General features: G+C 42.6%; 1 protein-coding gene across 4 annotated transcripts in view; it reads right to left on the bottom strand.

The window, feature by feature from the left end:
- The window catches only part of ctbp2l (C-terminal binding protein 2, like), a 139,873-nt gene that overhangs the window by 60,317 nt on the left and 60,957 nt on the right, over positions 1-18,599 (bottom strand). The window contains exons 1-2 of one of the 4 annotated variants that reach the window (XM_088069657.1): positions 14,741-15,270; positions 13,417-14,669 (exon numbers count right to left, since the gene is read on the bottom strand). The exons of 2 other annotated variants lie outside the window; for them this stretch is intronic. In XM_088069657.1, the coding sequence (XP_087925783.1) occupies positions 13,417-14,669; positions 14,741-15,231 (1,744 nt within the window). In that variant the 5' untranslated portion in view covers positions 15,232-15,270. Of the gene's footprint in view, positions 1-10,247; positions 10,339-13,416; positions 14,670-14,740; positions 15,271-18,599 lie in introns of those variants that run through there. One more of the 4 variants, XM_088069660.1, reaches the window with a different exon arrangement.

Genomic DNA, 18,599 nt, shown 5'->3' with positions numbered 1-18,599 from the left:
GGCAGCAAGATAGAGAAGGAGAGGAAGAGAGAGAAAGAGAGAGAGAGAGAAAGGGGGGGGGGGGTGTCTAAATTACAGCATGGGAATGCAAATGAGTGCATTTTATTTGGGGGGAGCCAAGGAGGGCAAGCAGGCTTTATTTTCCAGGCAGGAACAGCCCCCCTGTGGCCTCTGGATCAGTTGCAGCAACAGCAAAGGGAAGAAAAACGAACATTCTCACTCTGCCTTTTTACTTGGGGAGGAATAAAAAAAGATATATAACAAATACAAAAACCCACAACTCTCAGAGGCCGCTGCAGTCATAAAATAAAATGATATTTTGCTATGCTTCCACACAACCGCCACCAACCTCCACCGCTGCTACCTCCCATCCCTCCTTCACTCCCTCCTCCCCTCTGCTTTGCCCATAGCAGCGACACAGTAAAGTTACTGAAACAGGGTTTATACAGCTAAAGGCAAGTTGGCTTTGAGACTTATTAATGCTATTTGGAATTAAATTTAAGATACAAAAAAGCTATTTTACCTAAATGATTAGTGTAACATAAAATGTAACCTTTTTGTCTTGTGGCACAGATAAGGAGAAAACAGAATTGGGAAATACCCAATGGTGGAATGTAACCAGGTGAATTTACTCAAGTACTACACTTATTTTGGGGTACTTGTACTTTACTTGAGTATTTTCTTTTTATGCTAAATTATACTTTTACTCCACTACAATTCCGAAGGAAATTTAGTATTTTTTACTTCACTACATCTATCTGACTTTACAAAAATAGGATTTTTGCATAAAAGTATAACAAGTGTTTATAATATATGATATTTCATTATAAAATAAATGATCAAACAGTTTATACAAGTGCAGCTGCAAAAATAAATTAATTAATCAGTGGAATCAAAGAAAATTATCTGCCAAGTATTTGAATAAACATTTAAGTCTTTTTCTGTTATTTATTTTTTTTTAATTAATTTTGAGTGTTGGATTGTGTTTTTTTCTTCATCTTTAAAGTATTTTTGAATTACTTTTTTAAAAATTTTGAGTTTTGGGGGTGGGGTTTTTTGCATAATTTTGAGTTTTTTGGGTGTATGTTTTTTTTCTAAGAATTTTCTGCATTGGGTAATTTCACTTTTAATACTTAGTATTATTTAAGTAACATTTTCAACGCAGGAATTTCACTTATAACAGAGTATTTACAAAGTGTGGTATTATTTCTTTAACCTAAGTAAATGATCTGAATACTTCTTCCTACACTGGAAATACCTGCCGTTTGTTGCAGATTTTGGTGCCCTTTATATGTTTTTCACTCTGCCTCAATTCCATTCCTATTATGCCTTTACTGCTTTTCTTTACCGCAAAACTTTTGTCAAATACCCAATTTTTGTTCCCTCTGTACTTCCCGCAGATACTGGAAACTCTGCTCTGAGCATCCTGACCAGAAAACAAAACATGAGTGTTGATGGTTTTACTATCCCGATGTGGTCTTGTTAATGCAAGACGCACTTTGGAAATTATTTTGAGGAAAATAAAAGGGGGGGTTACCAATTATTTCAGATTTTGCAATGCAACATCAGACAAAAAACGATCCTAAAATCCCACTTTTAATGTCTTTGCATGTTAAAGACTTTTGAAAGATATGGACATTTGAATACCATTTAAGGCCTTATTTTTAGATTAATGAATTCTGTACCTTTTAAGGCTTTTTAAGGATCTGCATGGGCATAAATCACAGCCTGACCAAACACCCCGCTGCCACCTCCCCCATCTGCAAAAACAGAAAGTGAGTGAGAGAGAAAAGGGACGAGGACGGAGGAAGCGGAGTGAGCCAGCTGCAGGTGGTCTCCAGATGTGGTGGCTCTGGGGACGGGCCACTCTGGCGCTGTTCAGGGCGACTCAGAGCTCCCTCCTTCCCCCCTTTTCCCTTCCATCGCTCCTCCTCCTCTCTTAGTGACAGGAGCCATCTGGCCTGGCAGAGAGAGTGGAGACGCAGCAGAGTCCCACCCTCCTGAGTGTGGCCCCTGTGTGCCATTCATCAGAGTGCACAAGTAAATAAAATGCATGCGCAGACATACACACAATACCCCCCCCTTCTCCAAAAAGCTGTCACATGGCTATTAACCCATCGAAGCTGCGGCCCAGCTGTGCTCCATTACGATAAATACAGCGGGGTCGCCGGGTCTTGTCAACCAGGAGTCGACCATCAGATACTACGAGGTGTCCGCTTACAGCTTTTTAAAGCTCACTTTGCTGAAGAGTTACAGCCATTTTCATCATCGTAACCCCCCTCTGCACTCTGTGCAAAGTAACTCCCACCCACCTCCACTTTGCTCCACCATGGCAGATGATATTTCACACTTCCTCTGGCAGAGCAGACCCCCGTCCGCACCACTACAACTACAGTGTTTTTGTCACACGAGACAACACCTGGAGCACCTGACACCTCCGAGCTACGCCGCTCCACTTCCTGTATATATTTCACTTACACGCAATTACCTGCAAGTTACAAGATGTTCTCAAACAAGCGATTGCAGAGCCTCAAAACCATTTCCCTGGAATCATTTGTTTTATTCTACGGAAAATAGAATAGCTTTCCCCCGTTCCCTCTCCAATTGTCAGTCATTACAACTCTGTTAAGAATACTTTTGGAAAAGGTTAGCCAGTTAAAGCTTTGACTGCTTCCTGCAGGCACATTTGGTCCTTGTACAGCTTGGGAATACTCTTAAAAGGATTCCTGAGTAATTTTCTAAGCTGCAGTAGAAATTGGGAATGGAAGAAAATGGACTGTAATGACTGAAAGGGTACAGGGTAGTCGCAACCTAATGGCCGATGAGAGCGACGCAGGGTTAATGCTGCACTGTTCTCCCGGATATTGAGTGAATAAAACACTCCTATTAGCATGTACAACATACCAAACAGGCGAAGAAGAGCTTGCCCCTTGAGTAGTTTTTATTTATTTTATTTATTAATTATCTTTGCATCTGCTCTCTGGCATAAAGGAGGCTCTTTAAATGTCTTTCCTTCAGGGAAATAGCATTCAGCTTGCTCTTTAGATGAATAAAGAGCAAAAAAGTGGACTCAGAAATATTTAATTGTCCAAAATGTTCTAAACATGTTTAAAAAAAAAACATCATCTGAAGCTCTCCCTTTACGCTCGCTGCCCATTTTCTATACTCTCACATGGGAGATGTTCTGAGGGTCCCTGCTGCGTTTGCTGGCTGCGGAGCTGAATGAATGGCAACCGGTAGCATTGATTTGCAGCGCGGGCCGCAGATCAAACCACAGGACAAAAGACCAGGCAGGAGGACAATGGAGGAACACAGTGGGCCGCATGGGAAACTAATGACAACCGGTCGATCGGGACGACCACAGCCGACCACAGGCGCACTCGTTCCAGGAAGGAAAAAGGCCTCACAACACGCGACAAGAAAGGTTAGCCGCTTACACAACAAGGCAGCCCACTGTGGTGGTCAGAGGAACGAGTTCTTGCAGGAGAAAAATATCCGCAGGAACACAGATTACTGTTTTATTCCTATCCTTTTCATCTCCTCTCTTTCTCAGTCTTTTTCTCTTCATCCTCTCCATATCCCCGTCTCTCTCCCGCCCCTCCTCGCCGGCCACAAGCCATGAAGAAAGTAAATATGTGCACGAGGTAAAGCAATCGGTTAACCTTTGAAATACTCTGGCAATGAGATCCGCCGCTCTTTACTCTTTTCAGCTGCAAAAAAAAAAAAAAGGAAGAAGAGAAGAAAAAAACACACAAGGTTGGCCACCACTTCAGAGGGGATATTCAATATCCATGAGCTTTTTCATTTCACACTGATGAATAATTCAGGGTGACCTGCCCACCACTGAGTGAGAGAGAAAGAAGGGGGGAGGGAGACACAAAAAAAGAAGGAGCGGGGAGGTGTGCAGAGGTAGTTGTCTGTTTTAGTGGATGCAGCTGTTGCCGTTCGACACGCACAAAACCAATCTCCTCCCCAGCTGCCGCTGAGAGACGAATAATATATAGCAGAATTGACGACGGATAATTGGGGAGATTATATCAAAGTGCTGCCATTCTTACAGCGCAAGCACTGAGCACACATCGTCGCTATCCTGTAAACAAAACAGCCGCGGGATGGGGAGACGAGGAGGATAAACATGACAGTGCGATCTCCCAAAAATAGCCGGGAAATTTTTTTACTCACCAATCATAACATGTCATGATGAGCACACACACACACACACACACACACACACACACACACACAAACACACTCACAAGCTGCATCTCGCCATTAGCGCTTAGTAGTGACCTTTAGGCTGTTAGGAGCATGCGGGGGCCAGTAAACTCTCATTCTATATTACAATCAGTTGGTTTCAAGTAATGAAAGTGAACTTTTTTGTCAAAAAATAGGCCTGGGAGGATATGCTTAGTTCCCAATTTGATACAAACATGATATTTGGCCACCGATTCGATAAATATTGTGATTTTTCATATCAGGATTCAACAAGTATTGTGATTCGATATTACAACTAATTGCCTTTCCTGACCATGAGTGAAAGTGAAATAATACACGTGTACATCTCTAGTTACTGTATATAATGAGACCGATTTTAAACAATGCACATCACAGTCAGTGAGTATCATCATACTGCATAGAAAAGTTTTTTTGGTCTTATTTTTTAACAATTTAATTCCAGCTAAGCACTTTGTGACTTTGCTCAACTTTACTGACCATCACAAACTGATCTAAATTTGTCCCTGACATGGATCAGAGATAACTTTAAATACTGCTCTCACACACACCCACACACAGCATTTATAGTGTATGAGGAGTTTTGATTAAAGCAAAAACTCAAGTCGCAAGTCATAATACTTTTAAAGAATCACTGACAGTATTAATTAACAGCGGCAAAGTAGTTGCTATAGAAAAACCTAAGACTTAAGGCCCACTTTCGGACCAGGGACAGGCACTTCTGACTCTGTGCAGAGGTCAGCTGCTACTATCGCACACACAAACACACACTCAGGCTGTCACAAGCAGAGGGAGACCAGCTGTTCCTCATTCGCTCGAAGGCTCCGTTCCCTCCACGGGTTGGCTGGCTTCGCAGAAACCATTAATCCCTCTGTGAACGCAACCGATGGTTTGGAAAGATCAACCATGAGAAAACAGCGAGGGAGGGGCGAGGGGCGGCGTGGTGAGATGGGGATGGGGCTCCACAACACTTTTTTCTTTTACTTGTTTTTTTTTCTGAGAAAAAAACTACTGCAGTGGAAAAATAGATTTTCCTGGCCATATTTCCCCCGGGACACAAACAATACAGAGGCCGAGTGGAGATGGAGCAGCAGATAGTTCATGTAACATTTACCAGGTTCTCGGGAAACTGGAGACACATGACAGAAGGGCTGCGCGCAGATAAGCGTTTAAGAATCTGGAGGTGAACAGCGGCCTTTTACAGCGCGGTCACCACTGGAGCATACAGCGCAGTGAGAAAGTGAAGAAATGTTTTTCATTGTTTTAGGTTCAAACTTAAACTTCAACCCATTCGACTGTAAATTGAGGATAAAGTGCTGAATTCCTACAGCTGAAGGTGTAAATATCGCACACCTACACAAGAACCACTACCCTAAACATGCAGAAACTTTTTGTAACGGGTAAACAGCAGATCTGACTACGACTGATTGTTAGTTTTATTTGCCAAATATAAGGCTTTAGACAATCCTGAGACAAGTTTCTGTTTATATCTGTGAGTCAAAGATTTCAGATGTCAAAACTGAGTTCAAATATTAAATGTGATGAGTTTATCAAGGTTTTGTTAACTTGTCTTGTATTTTTCTTTACCCTAAAATAAGGAAACAATCACCACATAAGGTTACAATTACTGTCTATCCAGTAGGTGGAAATTCAAATTCAAATTAAAGCTAAAAGTCAACACTTTGACCTCATAATCATTGTTTCATTTCTAATTCAACGCACTTTCTTTTTAAAGGAATACTTTATCCCCTAAATGACCATTTGTATATCAATTAATTATCCAGTGTTACGTTGAATTAATGAAGAATACTTGAGTAAATTCTTAATTATTTGAAGTAAAGAGGGTCCACCGTTAAAAACAGCAAACTACATCAAAACATCAGTTTACAAACTCTCACACAAACTGGTGCTATATATTCCAAGTCTTATTTATCCAGTCGTATGCTCAGTGCTTACAGACATACAGACGGACCTATCTGATGGGAAACTGAAATAAAAGTTTAACTTATCTATACACTTTTTAAAGCCAGACTCCACTGACAAAAACAATAATTTTACCTCGCTGAACACTGGAGCTGCTTGTCTACCACGGCCTCAATCAGTTAGTTTGTTTGTGTTGTGTGATTTTGGTGTTTTGAAGGGTTAGTTCAGATTCACCAATCTTACACAAAAACACAAAAAGACATTGAGGCAGCTGTAAACCAGCAGCTCCCATGTCAAGTGAAGTAAAATTACTGTTTTTGTCAAAGAAGTCTAGCTATGAAGACAGCATTCGCTTTAAAGTTCAGCCCTCTGTTGGAAAAGGCTGTGTGTCCGGGAGGCACCGAGCATAAGTCTGGATAAATGACTGGCTTATACTGCATGAGTTCGTAAACAGATTTTCATTGTTTCACTGTTGACAAACACAGATCCATATGACTTTAATTCATCAAGAATTCTGTCAGTTTTTGGATTATTAGTTCATTGTGGAGGCATGCAAGAAAAACAAACTTTTCTTCACAGATTCAACGTAATGGGCTGAGTCACTGGTATACAAATAGTCATTTGGGAGGTGAAGTATTCCCTTAACTGCTGTGTGTATGTTTAAATAGGCATTGATTGCAGAGATACATCAATTCATACACGTGGTCTTGAATGAGATTAATAGTAGAGCAGAGTTAGACTGCTTATTATAAGGCTACATTCCCTGTCATAACCCCTGACCGATGCCATGTGAGCTGAAACCTCTCGTCTGTCTCCACTCATTCATATCAGAGGGATTAGTGAGGATGACACAGACTCCCACTGACATGTGATGACTGTATAGTAGCATCCACACACAGAAAGGCATACCCACAGCACTCATACACACACAAACACACACAGATGGCCAGTAGGATTTCCTCACTCTAATTCTCAGCCTATTCCTAGACAGGTAAGCCATACCGCATCAACAGTAAGTAAGGAAGGAGTCGATAAACTGTGCAATCAGAGAGTACTAGATACATTTTTGTTGTGCTGCCTCTGTCTACTCCAGGATATTGGAGTTGTAATAAAACATTGACTATGAGATTAAATGTTGCACTTTAAGCTTTTTTTATTAGGGTGTTTACATTCAATATCAGATTAACACTTGAGGAACTGTGGCCTTTTTCATGTAAAGTCATCAAATTTTAGGTAATTTGGCAAAATAACAGATTTAACTCTAATTAATATTTAATTAGCAGTTAATGACTGAAACCTACAACCCACTGACACACCTGAACTGCAGCTATTTTCATCTCTTGCTTTCATCTGCGACGTGAAACCAGAGGTCACATTACCAAATGTTTTCCTTCATTAACTAAATTTTGGCAACAGTGGCAGAAATATCTGAAGGCTGTCCATCATTTTTGGCAGATTAGAACACTGGGCACAATGTACCGTGACTTTAAGGCATTCACACCGCCGGCGTGTGCATATCAGTAAGCTATTATTTAGATTTTTCTTTGATCTCATGCATCACCTTGTTTTTCAGCTGGCTTTAGCTAACGCCATATTATTGATATCGCTACACTGACATCACTACATTGCGAAAAGTCATGACAGCTTTCTTTAACCCTTTGAAACCTAGGGCGACATTACTTTTCTTTTGGTGCTTTAAACACCTTTCACAAGGATTTAAAAAAGACAATAAACAAAAAATGTTCCACAAATTGCAAAATGTTAGTAGATTTAGAAAATATTTTTTAAAAGCTCGGGGAAAATTTCAAGGGAAGAATATCTAGGGGGAAAAGGGATATTTTTAATTATTATAATTACATGATGTTATAGAATTATTATAACACCTTTTCTAAGTCTGTTTTCTAAGTGGCTTTTTTTAAACTAATTTACAGGTATTTTTTGTACTTTTTATTAATTACTTTCTAATTTTTGAGTCATTTCTTCTTTTGTTGCTCATTGCCTTCTTCCCATATTTTTTAAGGAAATTCAGCCAATTTGCTTAGGTTTCAAAGGGTTAAAAATTCTGTTAATTGTGATAGTATTGATAAATAAAGAGAGTTGATGTGGTGAAGGATGAAGGACGACTAAATAAAACCGATAACTTTTATTAGTCAGCAGCAGCTTATGTTGGGGGAAGCAAGTGGCAGCAAAGAGGTCAAGAGGGAACACCAAGTTCAGTGGGAGCAAGAGTTCATGTGACGGCAAAATGTTCTGCAGCATCTGAATAACAGATGTGTCTGAGGTGCACGGTGCAAAAATCAGTACTGAATGATCACAAAAGTAGCCAAAGCCACATTGGAGCCTCAAGGGTGGTCAACTAGGCCTATTAATAATGTCTTACTGTTGTTAAAAAATGAAAATGAATATGATGGTTGTCTAACGCAGCCTCTGAGTGAAACATGTGATATGTTGTAGCTTAAGAGACTTTCGCTTTTTGTTTTACAACATAAAATACGTAATTGAATGCCCCATTTGTGACCTCTGAAGCTTTTATGTGTCTTAAAGACGTGGTTTCTAGAAAGAGGCCGAACAAGACTTCTGAACCTCATCAAAATAAAGCATCTCACAGCATTGTTGTGGTGGCGACATTAAGTCATGCGACCATGGTGCAATTAGTTTAGCCTAATTTTAGCTTCTTGCCTATGGCAATTGCATTTAGGCTTCAAAAATCATGAAAGTGGTGTTCATTTGGAGAGAATGAACACCGAATGAATGTTCTTGCTGAACAAAAATCAGAAGTGATCAATAAATGTTTGTATGCCACAGAGTTTACTGTCTGCAATAATCCAATGGAAACCCGCCATTGGTTTTTGTCAAGAGAACCAGGGTGACACCAACTTCTGCATGAGCCTTCAGATTTGCTGCACTGATCTAAAACTGGGGGAACATGCATGAAAAGGATAAAAAGTCTTGCACTGACCATCCAATATGGATGTCACATCCTCAAACAGCTTTCAACCTGTTTAACTTCAAATCCAGTGTGCTTTAGTAGAGCCAAAACACTGACAATCATATCACTGTCCCAATACTTTGAGTGCACTATATATGCACAGTAAATAGTGCTGGTCAAAGGAAGAGAGAGACACATAGAGGAAACTTAAGGTCTTGTCCCAATGTCCTGCTGTCAAATCCAGCCGGCCTGAGATGAGGACAAACACTTCCTGCTGCTGAGAGAGGGACATCTGTGCTTTGTGTATATGTGTGGCAGGAAAGCGAGGGGCAGCAGCCATGTGTGTCGTCCACAAATGCACACACATGTCCACACATCACAAGACATTTGAGGCACATCAGCACAAATTAAAGCAGCCCCATACAATCAAAGCTGCACAGGAAGACAGACACTCGCTTGTGTCCAAAACATATTACAGGCGTGTCTAGAAACACAGCGTAAGGCCACACTGACACACAGGGGATGTTTCTGTCGGACTAGCGAGTGGAAAACAGGCAGAGTGCATGCTGAAATCAATGTCAGACACCTGAACAAAGCAGTTTAGCCAAGGACAGCTGAGAGCACATTAGGCATGCATCCTCGTGGATGTCCTTCCAAATACAGGCAGGGAAATTAAAATCCCATTCAGACTCCCATGGGAGCTATGAACTGGAAGGTTACATAATTGTCAGACGCACCAGTGATGGCTTCCTGTCAAAAAGACAGAAAAAACAGGGTGGGATCTGCCATGTTTTGACTAACCTACCAGGAAGGACGGATGCAACCTGGGCTCACAAGAGAACAGACTTATACAGGTGAACACGTCAGCTGACACATCCCATATGTCTACGCGGGGCTGTTGCCAAGTTAAACTCTCTCCTTCCTGTAAGCTACAAGCCTCGCCTCAAAACACACCGCCACCTCCTAATTCTCCAGCCCAGAAAAGCACGGCTGAAGATGTTCTGTGGATTATCTCCACAAGGAAACCACGTGCGTACATGCAAGCGTCCACCTTAGTTAATCTACTGAGCACGCACACAATTCAGGCTACAGGCCAATCACGTCTCTATCTAGCTGGGGTGGCTACTCCGCTTCACGTGACATCGAAGTTAGGTTTACCCACCTGTGCTGCTCTGGGGGATGTTACTGATAGACAACTCCATGGCCAATGCGAGTGCTGCAAGGCGCTCTCCCTACTTTGGGTGGAAGGGAAGTGTTGCAACTAAGCTCGACTCGACCGTTTAATGCCATTATTAACACTACTTATGGCTTTAGCCAACCAAGACAGCGCCCAGCGGAGAGGAGTACACAGGCAGGGCCCTCCCACCTGCACCTTTTCCATAAATATTTTACGGGAGCTACTGATTTCACTGCAGCTCACATCTTTGCTTTGAAAACTCAAGCTTTTGAGAATAAATAAGAATTCGACAATATGGAAATACGGATGCCTCAGCGGCTATGTGTAAATTTACACTTTGATGTAAGATGATAAAGAGAGGACTGGTTAGTATTGGGAGAACAACCAATTTATTCAGTAGGTGCAAACGGAATAATGTGTCAACTTTTCATCAATATGCATGTTTGAACATAAAACATCATGCATGTAATAAGAGAGACTCTTCACTGGTGTGCTAAAGCCTTTGCACAGAAATGAGAAGCAATCTCTTGATGTGTGCTGTTCAGCGAGAGAGAAACGGTGGGGAGGGGGGGGTCGAGAGAAATGTTTTCATTAAGTGCCCTGCAACATCTTATTATTTTCACTCAATTTTCTCCTGCTCCAAAACTGCACATGGCTGCTCATGAAAAAAAAAAAACAGAGTAACAAGTGAACTAAATAAATGCGCAGCACTGCATGCAGTGCTTCATTTTTCCTCTTTCCTTAAATGTGAAGATTATCTATCTCTGATTACCACCGAAGCCCAGGTTGCCTAGCAACACACAATTAAGAAGTATGCTCTCCGATCAGCGGCAAGGGCTGCCCATTATCAGATGAAGTTACTGAAGCAACAAATGTCAGCTACATGCACATTTGTTGTGCTAAAAGTGTATTGGTTGGGGGAGGGGTTTCTGTGACCTTGGAGAGCTCCAAACAGGACCTCCCATCTCCACACAACTCCTTCCTCCTCCACTGTGTCTTGCACCTTGCTTCTCATTTTCTTGACAGCGCATGACTGGAAGTCACTTTACAAAGGTCATCACTCTAGTGCAGCTGCCCACAGACCGCTTACAGAGGCAGGTAAGATACAGGGTGACGTGGCACAAAAGTGACGATGGACAATTTACTTATTCCCTAAGCTAATCAGCACTCATCCGCAGGGAGACACAGACACTTGTAAAGGTAGAAATCAATGCCTCTATGTATAAAAATAAGCCGAGAAGATGCCTTGCTGCAGAATTTACTCTCGTGGTAAACCGAGCACAAAAAGCTGACACACTCCTTGTGTTAACCTTACATGAGATAAACAAGTTCCACAGAAGAATCAACATAATTATATGTTGTATGAGTCTACTGAAAGTGAACATTTAACATATTCACAGGAACAGGTGGTCAAAAACAATAAAACATTGTAGAAAACCAAAGGGTACAGTCTTGCAACAGAACTTTAAATATTTTCATTAAGACATAATTTGATCTAACCTTACAGAAAAAATAGCAATCAGCCATAAGAGAGTTGTTTGGAAGTTTTAAACAAAATCAATGTGCAGTGCAAGCTATGCAACATTGAACTTGCACATCATAGCTAATTTCTACAGTCTGCACAGTGCAGAAAGGTAGGCTAACCTTGGTTGAACAATTTATCATTGAATATCATAGTATTGTAATTGTTGTTTTTTACAGGTTGCATTACAGTGAAGTGCAGTAATTTTTTTCAACTATTTGCCTTAAATCACCTTAGAATTAAGAAATTTCATCTGACATTTTTGTCAAAATTGACATTCATATATTCCTATTCTGTGACAACTTATTAATGTGTGGTGTTTTTTTTAAGTTACATGAACTTGTTGGACGTTTAATTTTTAAAACAAAAAAGCACATCATCATTTTCTTCTATTAAAATGGAAAAGCTCTGAATCTAAATATCCTGAAACCACAAAGAACTCTGACATAACCTTATAATTCTGAAGATGCAGGTTAAATCAGTCATATCCTCATTATTGACGATTATTCATCTAAAATCTCAGAATGTAAATATTTGTTAAAAGTGTCAGTTGTCAATCTTACATTATCTCTGTATAATGTAAGAGATAATGTAATATCTCTATTTGGTCAAAAATATAGTGATATTTGATTGTTTCCATATCACCTGGCCCTAGGCTGCAGCATTTTTGGTTTGGTGTTCATTTTGTACCCTATTCTCATTTAATTTTATTTTTTGAGAGTGTTTGATGATAACTCAAATATAGAAATAACTTAAAATGCCCATCCTTAATCGCAAACAAACAAATAAATAACTTTTAGAGGCACTACAATGCAACCAGAATTTCAAACAGACAACAGGGAGTCTTTAAAAACAGTTACCTATTATAGTCTCCACAACTATACATCCAATTAGTGTAATTGGATTGGAGGCAGATAAGCCCCCGATTAGGTGAGAGTACAGTGTAAAATAGAATGACAGCAACTCCAGGAAATAAACTTTTACAAGCTAAAGACAAGCTGGACGTTTATGTGTTTGACACTTACTCACTGTCTTGTAAAAAAAAGATGCGTGAGAGCATATTGAGTGAGCAGCTAATAAACAATAGCCTCGATTTGAAAGTGTTATCATTAAATTTGTGAAAAAACAAAACAAAACAGGTACAAGAAAGCTTGAAATAGCAACGTGGAGCTACAAAACCATTCTAAAAACACACTGTTGCTTCAAAAATGATCCTGACCAATAAACCAAGTGAAAGAAAATGACAGGAAAAATGTTGACCTCAATAACTGGAGTGCTGCTCGTAAGAAATGTTTCAACTTGGTGATGAGACAGGATCCCCTCCGGCAAATGACACAACCCTGTTGCAATAGATGTATAAATAGTTGCGTAATTTAGGGGAAAAAAACCTCTCAGAGGAAAGCTGCTTAACTTGTCAGATGCATCTTACATGCTACTCCTTCATTCAAAAAGACTGTCAGTCCAAATTTTTGGTGTTTGCCAAAAAAATCAATCATTTGCAGAATTCAATCTAACTGTGAATCTAATATTTCATGGAAATTATTACTAAATCCCACAGAAAAAAATGTGAAACAGCAACAAGGACAGATTGAGTTTAAAGAAGCTACTGAGAAAGCTGAGGTTTGACATTACTTGTGTCAGGCGTGGTGGCCATGGTTGAGACTATGACAGGTGGACCAGTCCGACGTCCTACCATCTTGGTGTTGTTAAGGTTTTGCGCTTGGAGAGTGGACGAAGAAGTTACAGGAACAATGGTACTCTCAGTGGCGGCATTTATCCCTTTCCGGAGAAGTTGGGGGCTGTGAAGGGGGCTTGATGCTGCCACAGGCGACGGCGGGGGAAGGTTGGGGGCTCTCTTCATCAGCTCCATGGGGGAGTAAGAGCCAGAGAAGGTTTTGGGTGCTGCTCCAGGGGTGCCAGGAGCTGGTGGAGGCTGTTGTCCAAGAGCAGACATGGTGAGACCGGTGTGAGCATTGTACATGGAGAAGGGTCTTGCTTGAGTCAGGGCGCTGCCATAACCTCCAGGGCTGACTGGGAAAGCTCCAGTTGCCATGGGCCGTGCTACTGGGTAAGTGGTAGTCTCCAAGAGGTGTTGGGAGGGTGCGCTGCTCGGTCTTCTCCCAAGAAACTCTCCCATCCTTGGGGACACGGTTTGGATGGTGGTGGGAGGCTGCTGCATCAGGTTGGGGTCCATGGTCAAACCCTGGGGCTGCATGTAAAGGTCATTGCGATGGCTGAAGCTGTTGGATCGGGCACGCGTTGCTGCCCCACTTGCCTTGCAACCAAGCATCACACGGGAGAGCACACGAGCTTGGGCCAGGTTAGGCGCCACAGAGCGGACATCATGGTCCTCCATCATCCCCAGCGTGGCCATGGAATCAAAGCCATGTTGCAGAAGAAGAGTGATGGTGCTTTCGGCCAAACCTTCAGCCCGCAGGAAAGCCAAGAAGTTCGGATCCACCATTTTCTTTGGGTCTGCGGCGCTGGGATGGTGAGGAGGAAGGCCAGAGGTCATTCCAGCTGTGGCAGCCACCATGGCTGAGCTGGGGTCATAGCTTGGGTCATAAGGCAGCCTCTGGGAGGCTACAGCTCCGTAAGCCCGAGGGAGAGCTCCGTCCATTCCCTGAGTGGCTGGGTCCACCACTGAACTGGTGGCCGCTGGCTGGCAGGGGCCCAGGGACAAGCTGTTGATGTTGTTATAAGCCTGGCGTGCTGTGAAAGACGGTGGCTCAGCAGCGTAAATAGGTAGAGGGGGCTGGACCCCGTAAAGCGCAGGAGAGGGAGAGCTGCCACCAATACGGTGGACGTCCGGGATCATCTTAGATCCCAGAGTTTCCCTGTACAAACGGCTCAGCTCGTGAACGGGAGGGGGAGGAGGTGGTGGAGGAGGCGGGGCGGAGGGGGAGGAGGCACAGGGGTAGGTGTTGAGGCGGATGGCAGCACGGAAGGTGTGGCTCGCGCCTGTCCTTGATCCCAGGTAGGCCTCACCCCCCCAGCGCTGGGCCCATAATGCGAGGCTGATCTGGTGAGCAGGTGCTGGTTATCCCTATAAAACCCAGACTCTTCAGCTAGCTGACTAGATAAGGTAGCATCAGCCGGGTAGTAATCCTGAGGTGGTGCAGAGGCCCGGCCTGCCATCACTTGCCTGAGGAAGACGCTGTTGTTCAGATCGGGCGCTGAGTTCTTCCTCAGTAGCAGCCGCTCATGCCGGTCCTGGATCTGCCTGTACAGGGACTCCTGGGGGTCTGGATCTGGTTTCTTCCCGAGATCTGGTTGATAGTGAAACCACACTCCTCCGTCTCCCCCACCCAAAGAATTCCTACGAGCCGCAATGGTGCCACAGTAATGACAGCGACTTGCAGCCCTGTCGTTCTGACCTTCAGTCCACTCAGGACCACGCTGGCCCCGAGAGCCACCAAAATGCGACTGCTCACTTGAGTTAGGCATCAGTGAAGACAATAAAGCTGATGGCTATAAAAGCAGAAAATAGAGCCGGGTATTGTGTTTCAACTCTCTAGTTACACTCACCCCCAATCAAAAGGGAGGAGCACAGAGAAAAGGTGAAGCATGAGGCACCTTTTTACCTGATCTGCAACTGTAGGCCCCCCCCCACCCTTCACTCTTGAGTCTGTAGCTATCATGTAGCTATCATGTAGCTCCCTGCTGGCAGCCTATCTAAATAATTCAGCCCTGGAAACATTAGAAATCCACGAGGAGAGAGACACAGCATGACAAACACATTGAAAGAGTACACATGCAGACAGATTTAAAAAACAAACAAAACAACCACACACCTTTAGGGCGAGGCTCTATTCCATTCTACAGCGGGTAACATGCTTATGCTGGGCGTCATGCTTACAAACTAAGACAGAGGGTAAAGAAATTGGGGTAAAAACACATGCTGGACAATGCCAACAGAATGGAGGAGGGGACGAGACGCACTAATCCAATGGGGTTGATGCACGCCATTGGCAGGGACAGTCCTCTCGTCCGCAGCGTTTGCCACAAGGGGATTAGCGTCAAACTAAAACCTGCTTAAATCCACTGCCCCCTCTGACATCACTTGAACCAGATAGTGTACACAGCCAGCATGCCGCTGAGGCCCCTGGATGTGTTCATGGAGTGTAAAGCTACAGTGTTTACGGTGCTTAGTGGTTACTGCTAACCCCTTCATTGGCAGCCGGCATCCCCCCGGGCGTGAATGGATCTTCCCCAAGGGACTGGGGACGGCCTGGGACTGACATGCTTGCTGCGGTGTGTCCCCTGAGAGAGGGGGGAAGGCGAGCGGTTGCAAAGGCTGGACACACAAGGGTCAAATTTAATCCGGTAGCTACTAGAAGGAGGCCAAGAGATGCTCCACTCTGACCATGAAAAATACACAGCCTCCTCTACTGGGCAACTCCAGATTCACATACATGAATACAAATACAAATACCAGTACTGGCATGAGAGAGGAAAAGATGCAACCATGCAGTTTCTTTGAAATCGATCATGTTACAACATAACAATAACAAAGTTTGAGGGATTTTTTTTTGTCTTTTTCTCCCCTCCTAGTGAGATGTATAATAGGGCCAAAGTGAATAATTTGAGATTAATTTATTGTTTGCAAACATCAGAAAAATAGTAATAAAAATAATCCCAGTGCCCAAGATGACATCTTCAAATTGTCAAAAAAAAACCCAAAATACTCAGTTTACAATAATATAAAGCCAAGAAAAAGAGCAAATGTTAACATTTGAGGCTGGAATCAGTATGACTTCATCAGTAAAATTATCAGAATTGCTCAATTTAATTTTTCATAGCTTATCGTTTCAAGCCAGCATTATTCAGGGGTTCCAAATAGGGCTGTCGTGATAACAGCAGTACTGTAATTGTGTTGATAAGTCAACCACAGGAGATGGCAAGCAACCGTCACAACCGCCTTCTTTTTTTCTTTTAAATGGGAGCGCCAAGTATTTACACACTGGTGCAAATGCAAGCAGTGCTGCATGTTTTTTTTTCTTTTTCTGGTCACTGAAAGTTTTCAAAGTCACTTCCAATCCTGGTGGAGGAGGGTCAGGACAAATACCACAAAGACCAACCGTCAAAACAACAACAAGGCTGACATTAATATTAAAACACAGGTCTGTCTTTTCTACCTTTGTGCTTCAGTCTTCTAGTCACCAAAATCTCTACCTTGTGCCTACAATTTTTACTTCCACCAATTTTCCTTATCATAGCTATCCAACGCAACTAGTTTTTGTTTTTTTTTGTGTGTGTGTGTGTGTGTGTGTGTTGCAGAAGAAAAATATCTTCAAAAGAGTCATAAGATACACTGTCACAATAAGGTCATGCTGTGCTCAGCTCTGAAAATTTTAATTCATAAAATGCATGAACTGCGCCTTCACCAGTCGAGTCTGATTCCCTCTCACGGGGCTTGCACTTTGCCACTACATGCACCAGATGTACAACAGAGCAGATGTGGCTTATCTGAGATGTTGCCATCTGAGAGATAACTGCCGGTGTTTACTTGCCGTGACAAGAGCAATGTAAACAAAAAACAGCGTCAGGAGGAGAAGAAAAGGGGAGCTTTGATAAGTGTCTGATGGGGAAAAAAAGCTGATAAGACAGGAGGCTGCCAGCTTTGCCTTCACCTCTACAGCAGACAGTGTGGGATAGAACGAGGCAGGAGGGGAGGGGGATATGATTGGACTGCACTGGACTGTGACAAGTAGATGGCCAGCAGCCTGTTTCTATTCTGTGCTTTATTTCTGTTTTGAAATGGGGGCTTAAAGGAAGAGTTGCTGCAGCAAGTCGCCAGGGACATCATCTGCATGCTCCTGAAGCTGAGACACAGAGACAGCGTGACTAAGATGGGCTAAATTTATTACTGTTTGGGAGTGACAAGAGACTGCTATAGTCCTGTGTCTCTTTATGTTGTCCCACTACCTGTCAAGTCACAGAGGAAAACGCCAAAACAAGCTTGTTTTCATTTTAGAGCTTAAGTGATGCAATCATGATTTAATATTGAAAAAACAGATTGTTTCATTATGGAACATCCGAATTAGAGAACATTAAGTAGGTCAAAACAAAAATAAATCAGAACACTTTCATTTTCCCCACGGCCCTTTGATGCACATCTGAAGGATGGTTTCTTTCATTAGAGGTAAAGCATACCTAGCAATTTCCTCACAGTGATTTCTCAGTGCTGTCCTCCCAGGTCTGAGTCTCCCCGCGCTTTTTTTGTCAGCAGTAAAACACACCATTAATCACTGTGTTGTATTTCTCCGCGGCGATCGCCGACAATAACTTCTTTTAATAAGCCCCTTCCAGGGCCGTGTGTCACTCAGATCCCCGCTTCCTGACAAAATATTAATAACAATAATAAACATCTCAAGTACGGTCAGGCCGGTGTTGCTAAAACTGAAACGAGGATATGGCACATCATATCTCCTGCCATGCAAATTGCTGCATTTCCCACTATTCATAAGCAAGAGAAGCCGGCCTACCTTATTCATCTTGTCTGCATTCTCTGATATGCCTCTCATGAGAGCTGCTCCATAATTAAGTGAGCATGCTATATTACACTCATCAAGCAACAGGGACCCTGCACTTGCTAGCATGAATAATACAATAGAAGAAAAGAAACCCCTAAAGTTACACAGTGGATATTTGGTGAACGGCATCAGTATTGGTGCCAACGCCCGCTTTTGCTCACTCACAGCCAATCGGACGGCTCTGTGAAAGACCTCTAGGTACAATGTGTTGAACAGACGTCCAGCAATAGTCATGCCTTTGGAGCAATCTGGCCATCTTTCTAGGGCACAGGACGCTAA

This window comes from Plectropomus leopardus, chromosome 19 (assembly GCF_026936395.1).
Source record: "Plectropomus leopardus strain MGB_pleo_1.0 chromosome 19, ASM2693639v1, whole genome shotgun sequence".
NCBI lineage: Eukaryota > Metazoa > Chordata > Actinopteri > Perciformes > Serranidae > Plectropomus > Plectropomus leopardus.
Note: the sequence above shows the minus strand (reverse complement) of the source record. Positions and strands in the feature narration are given on the sequence as shown.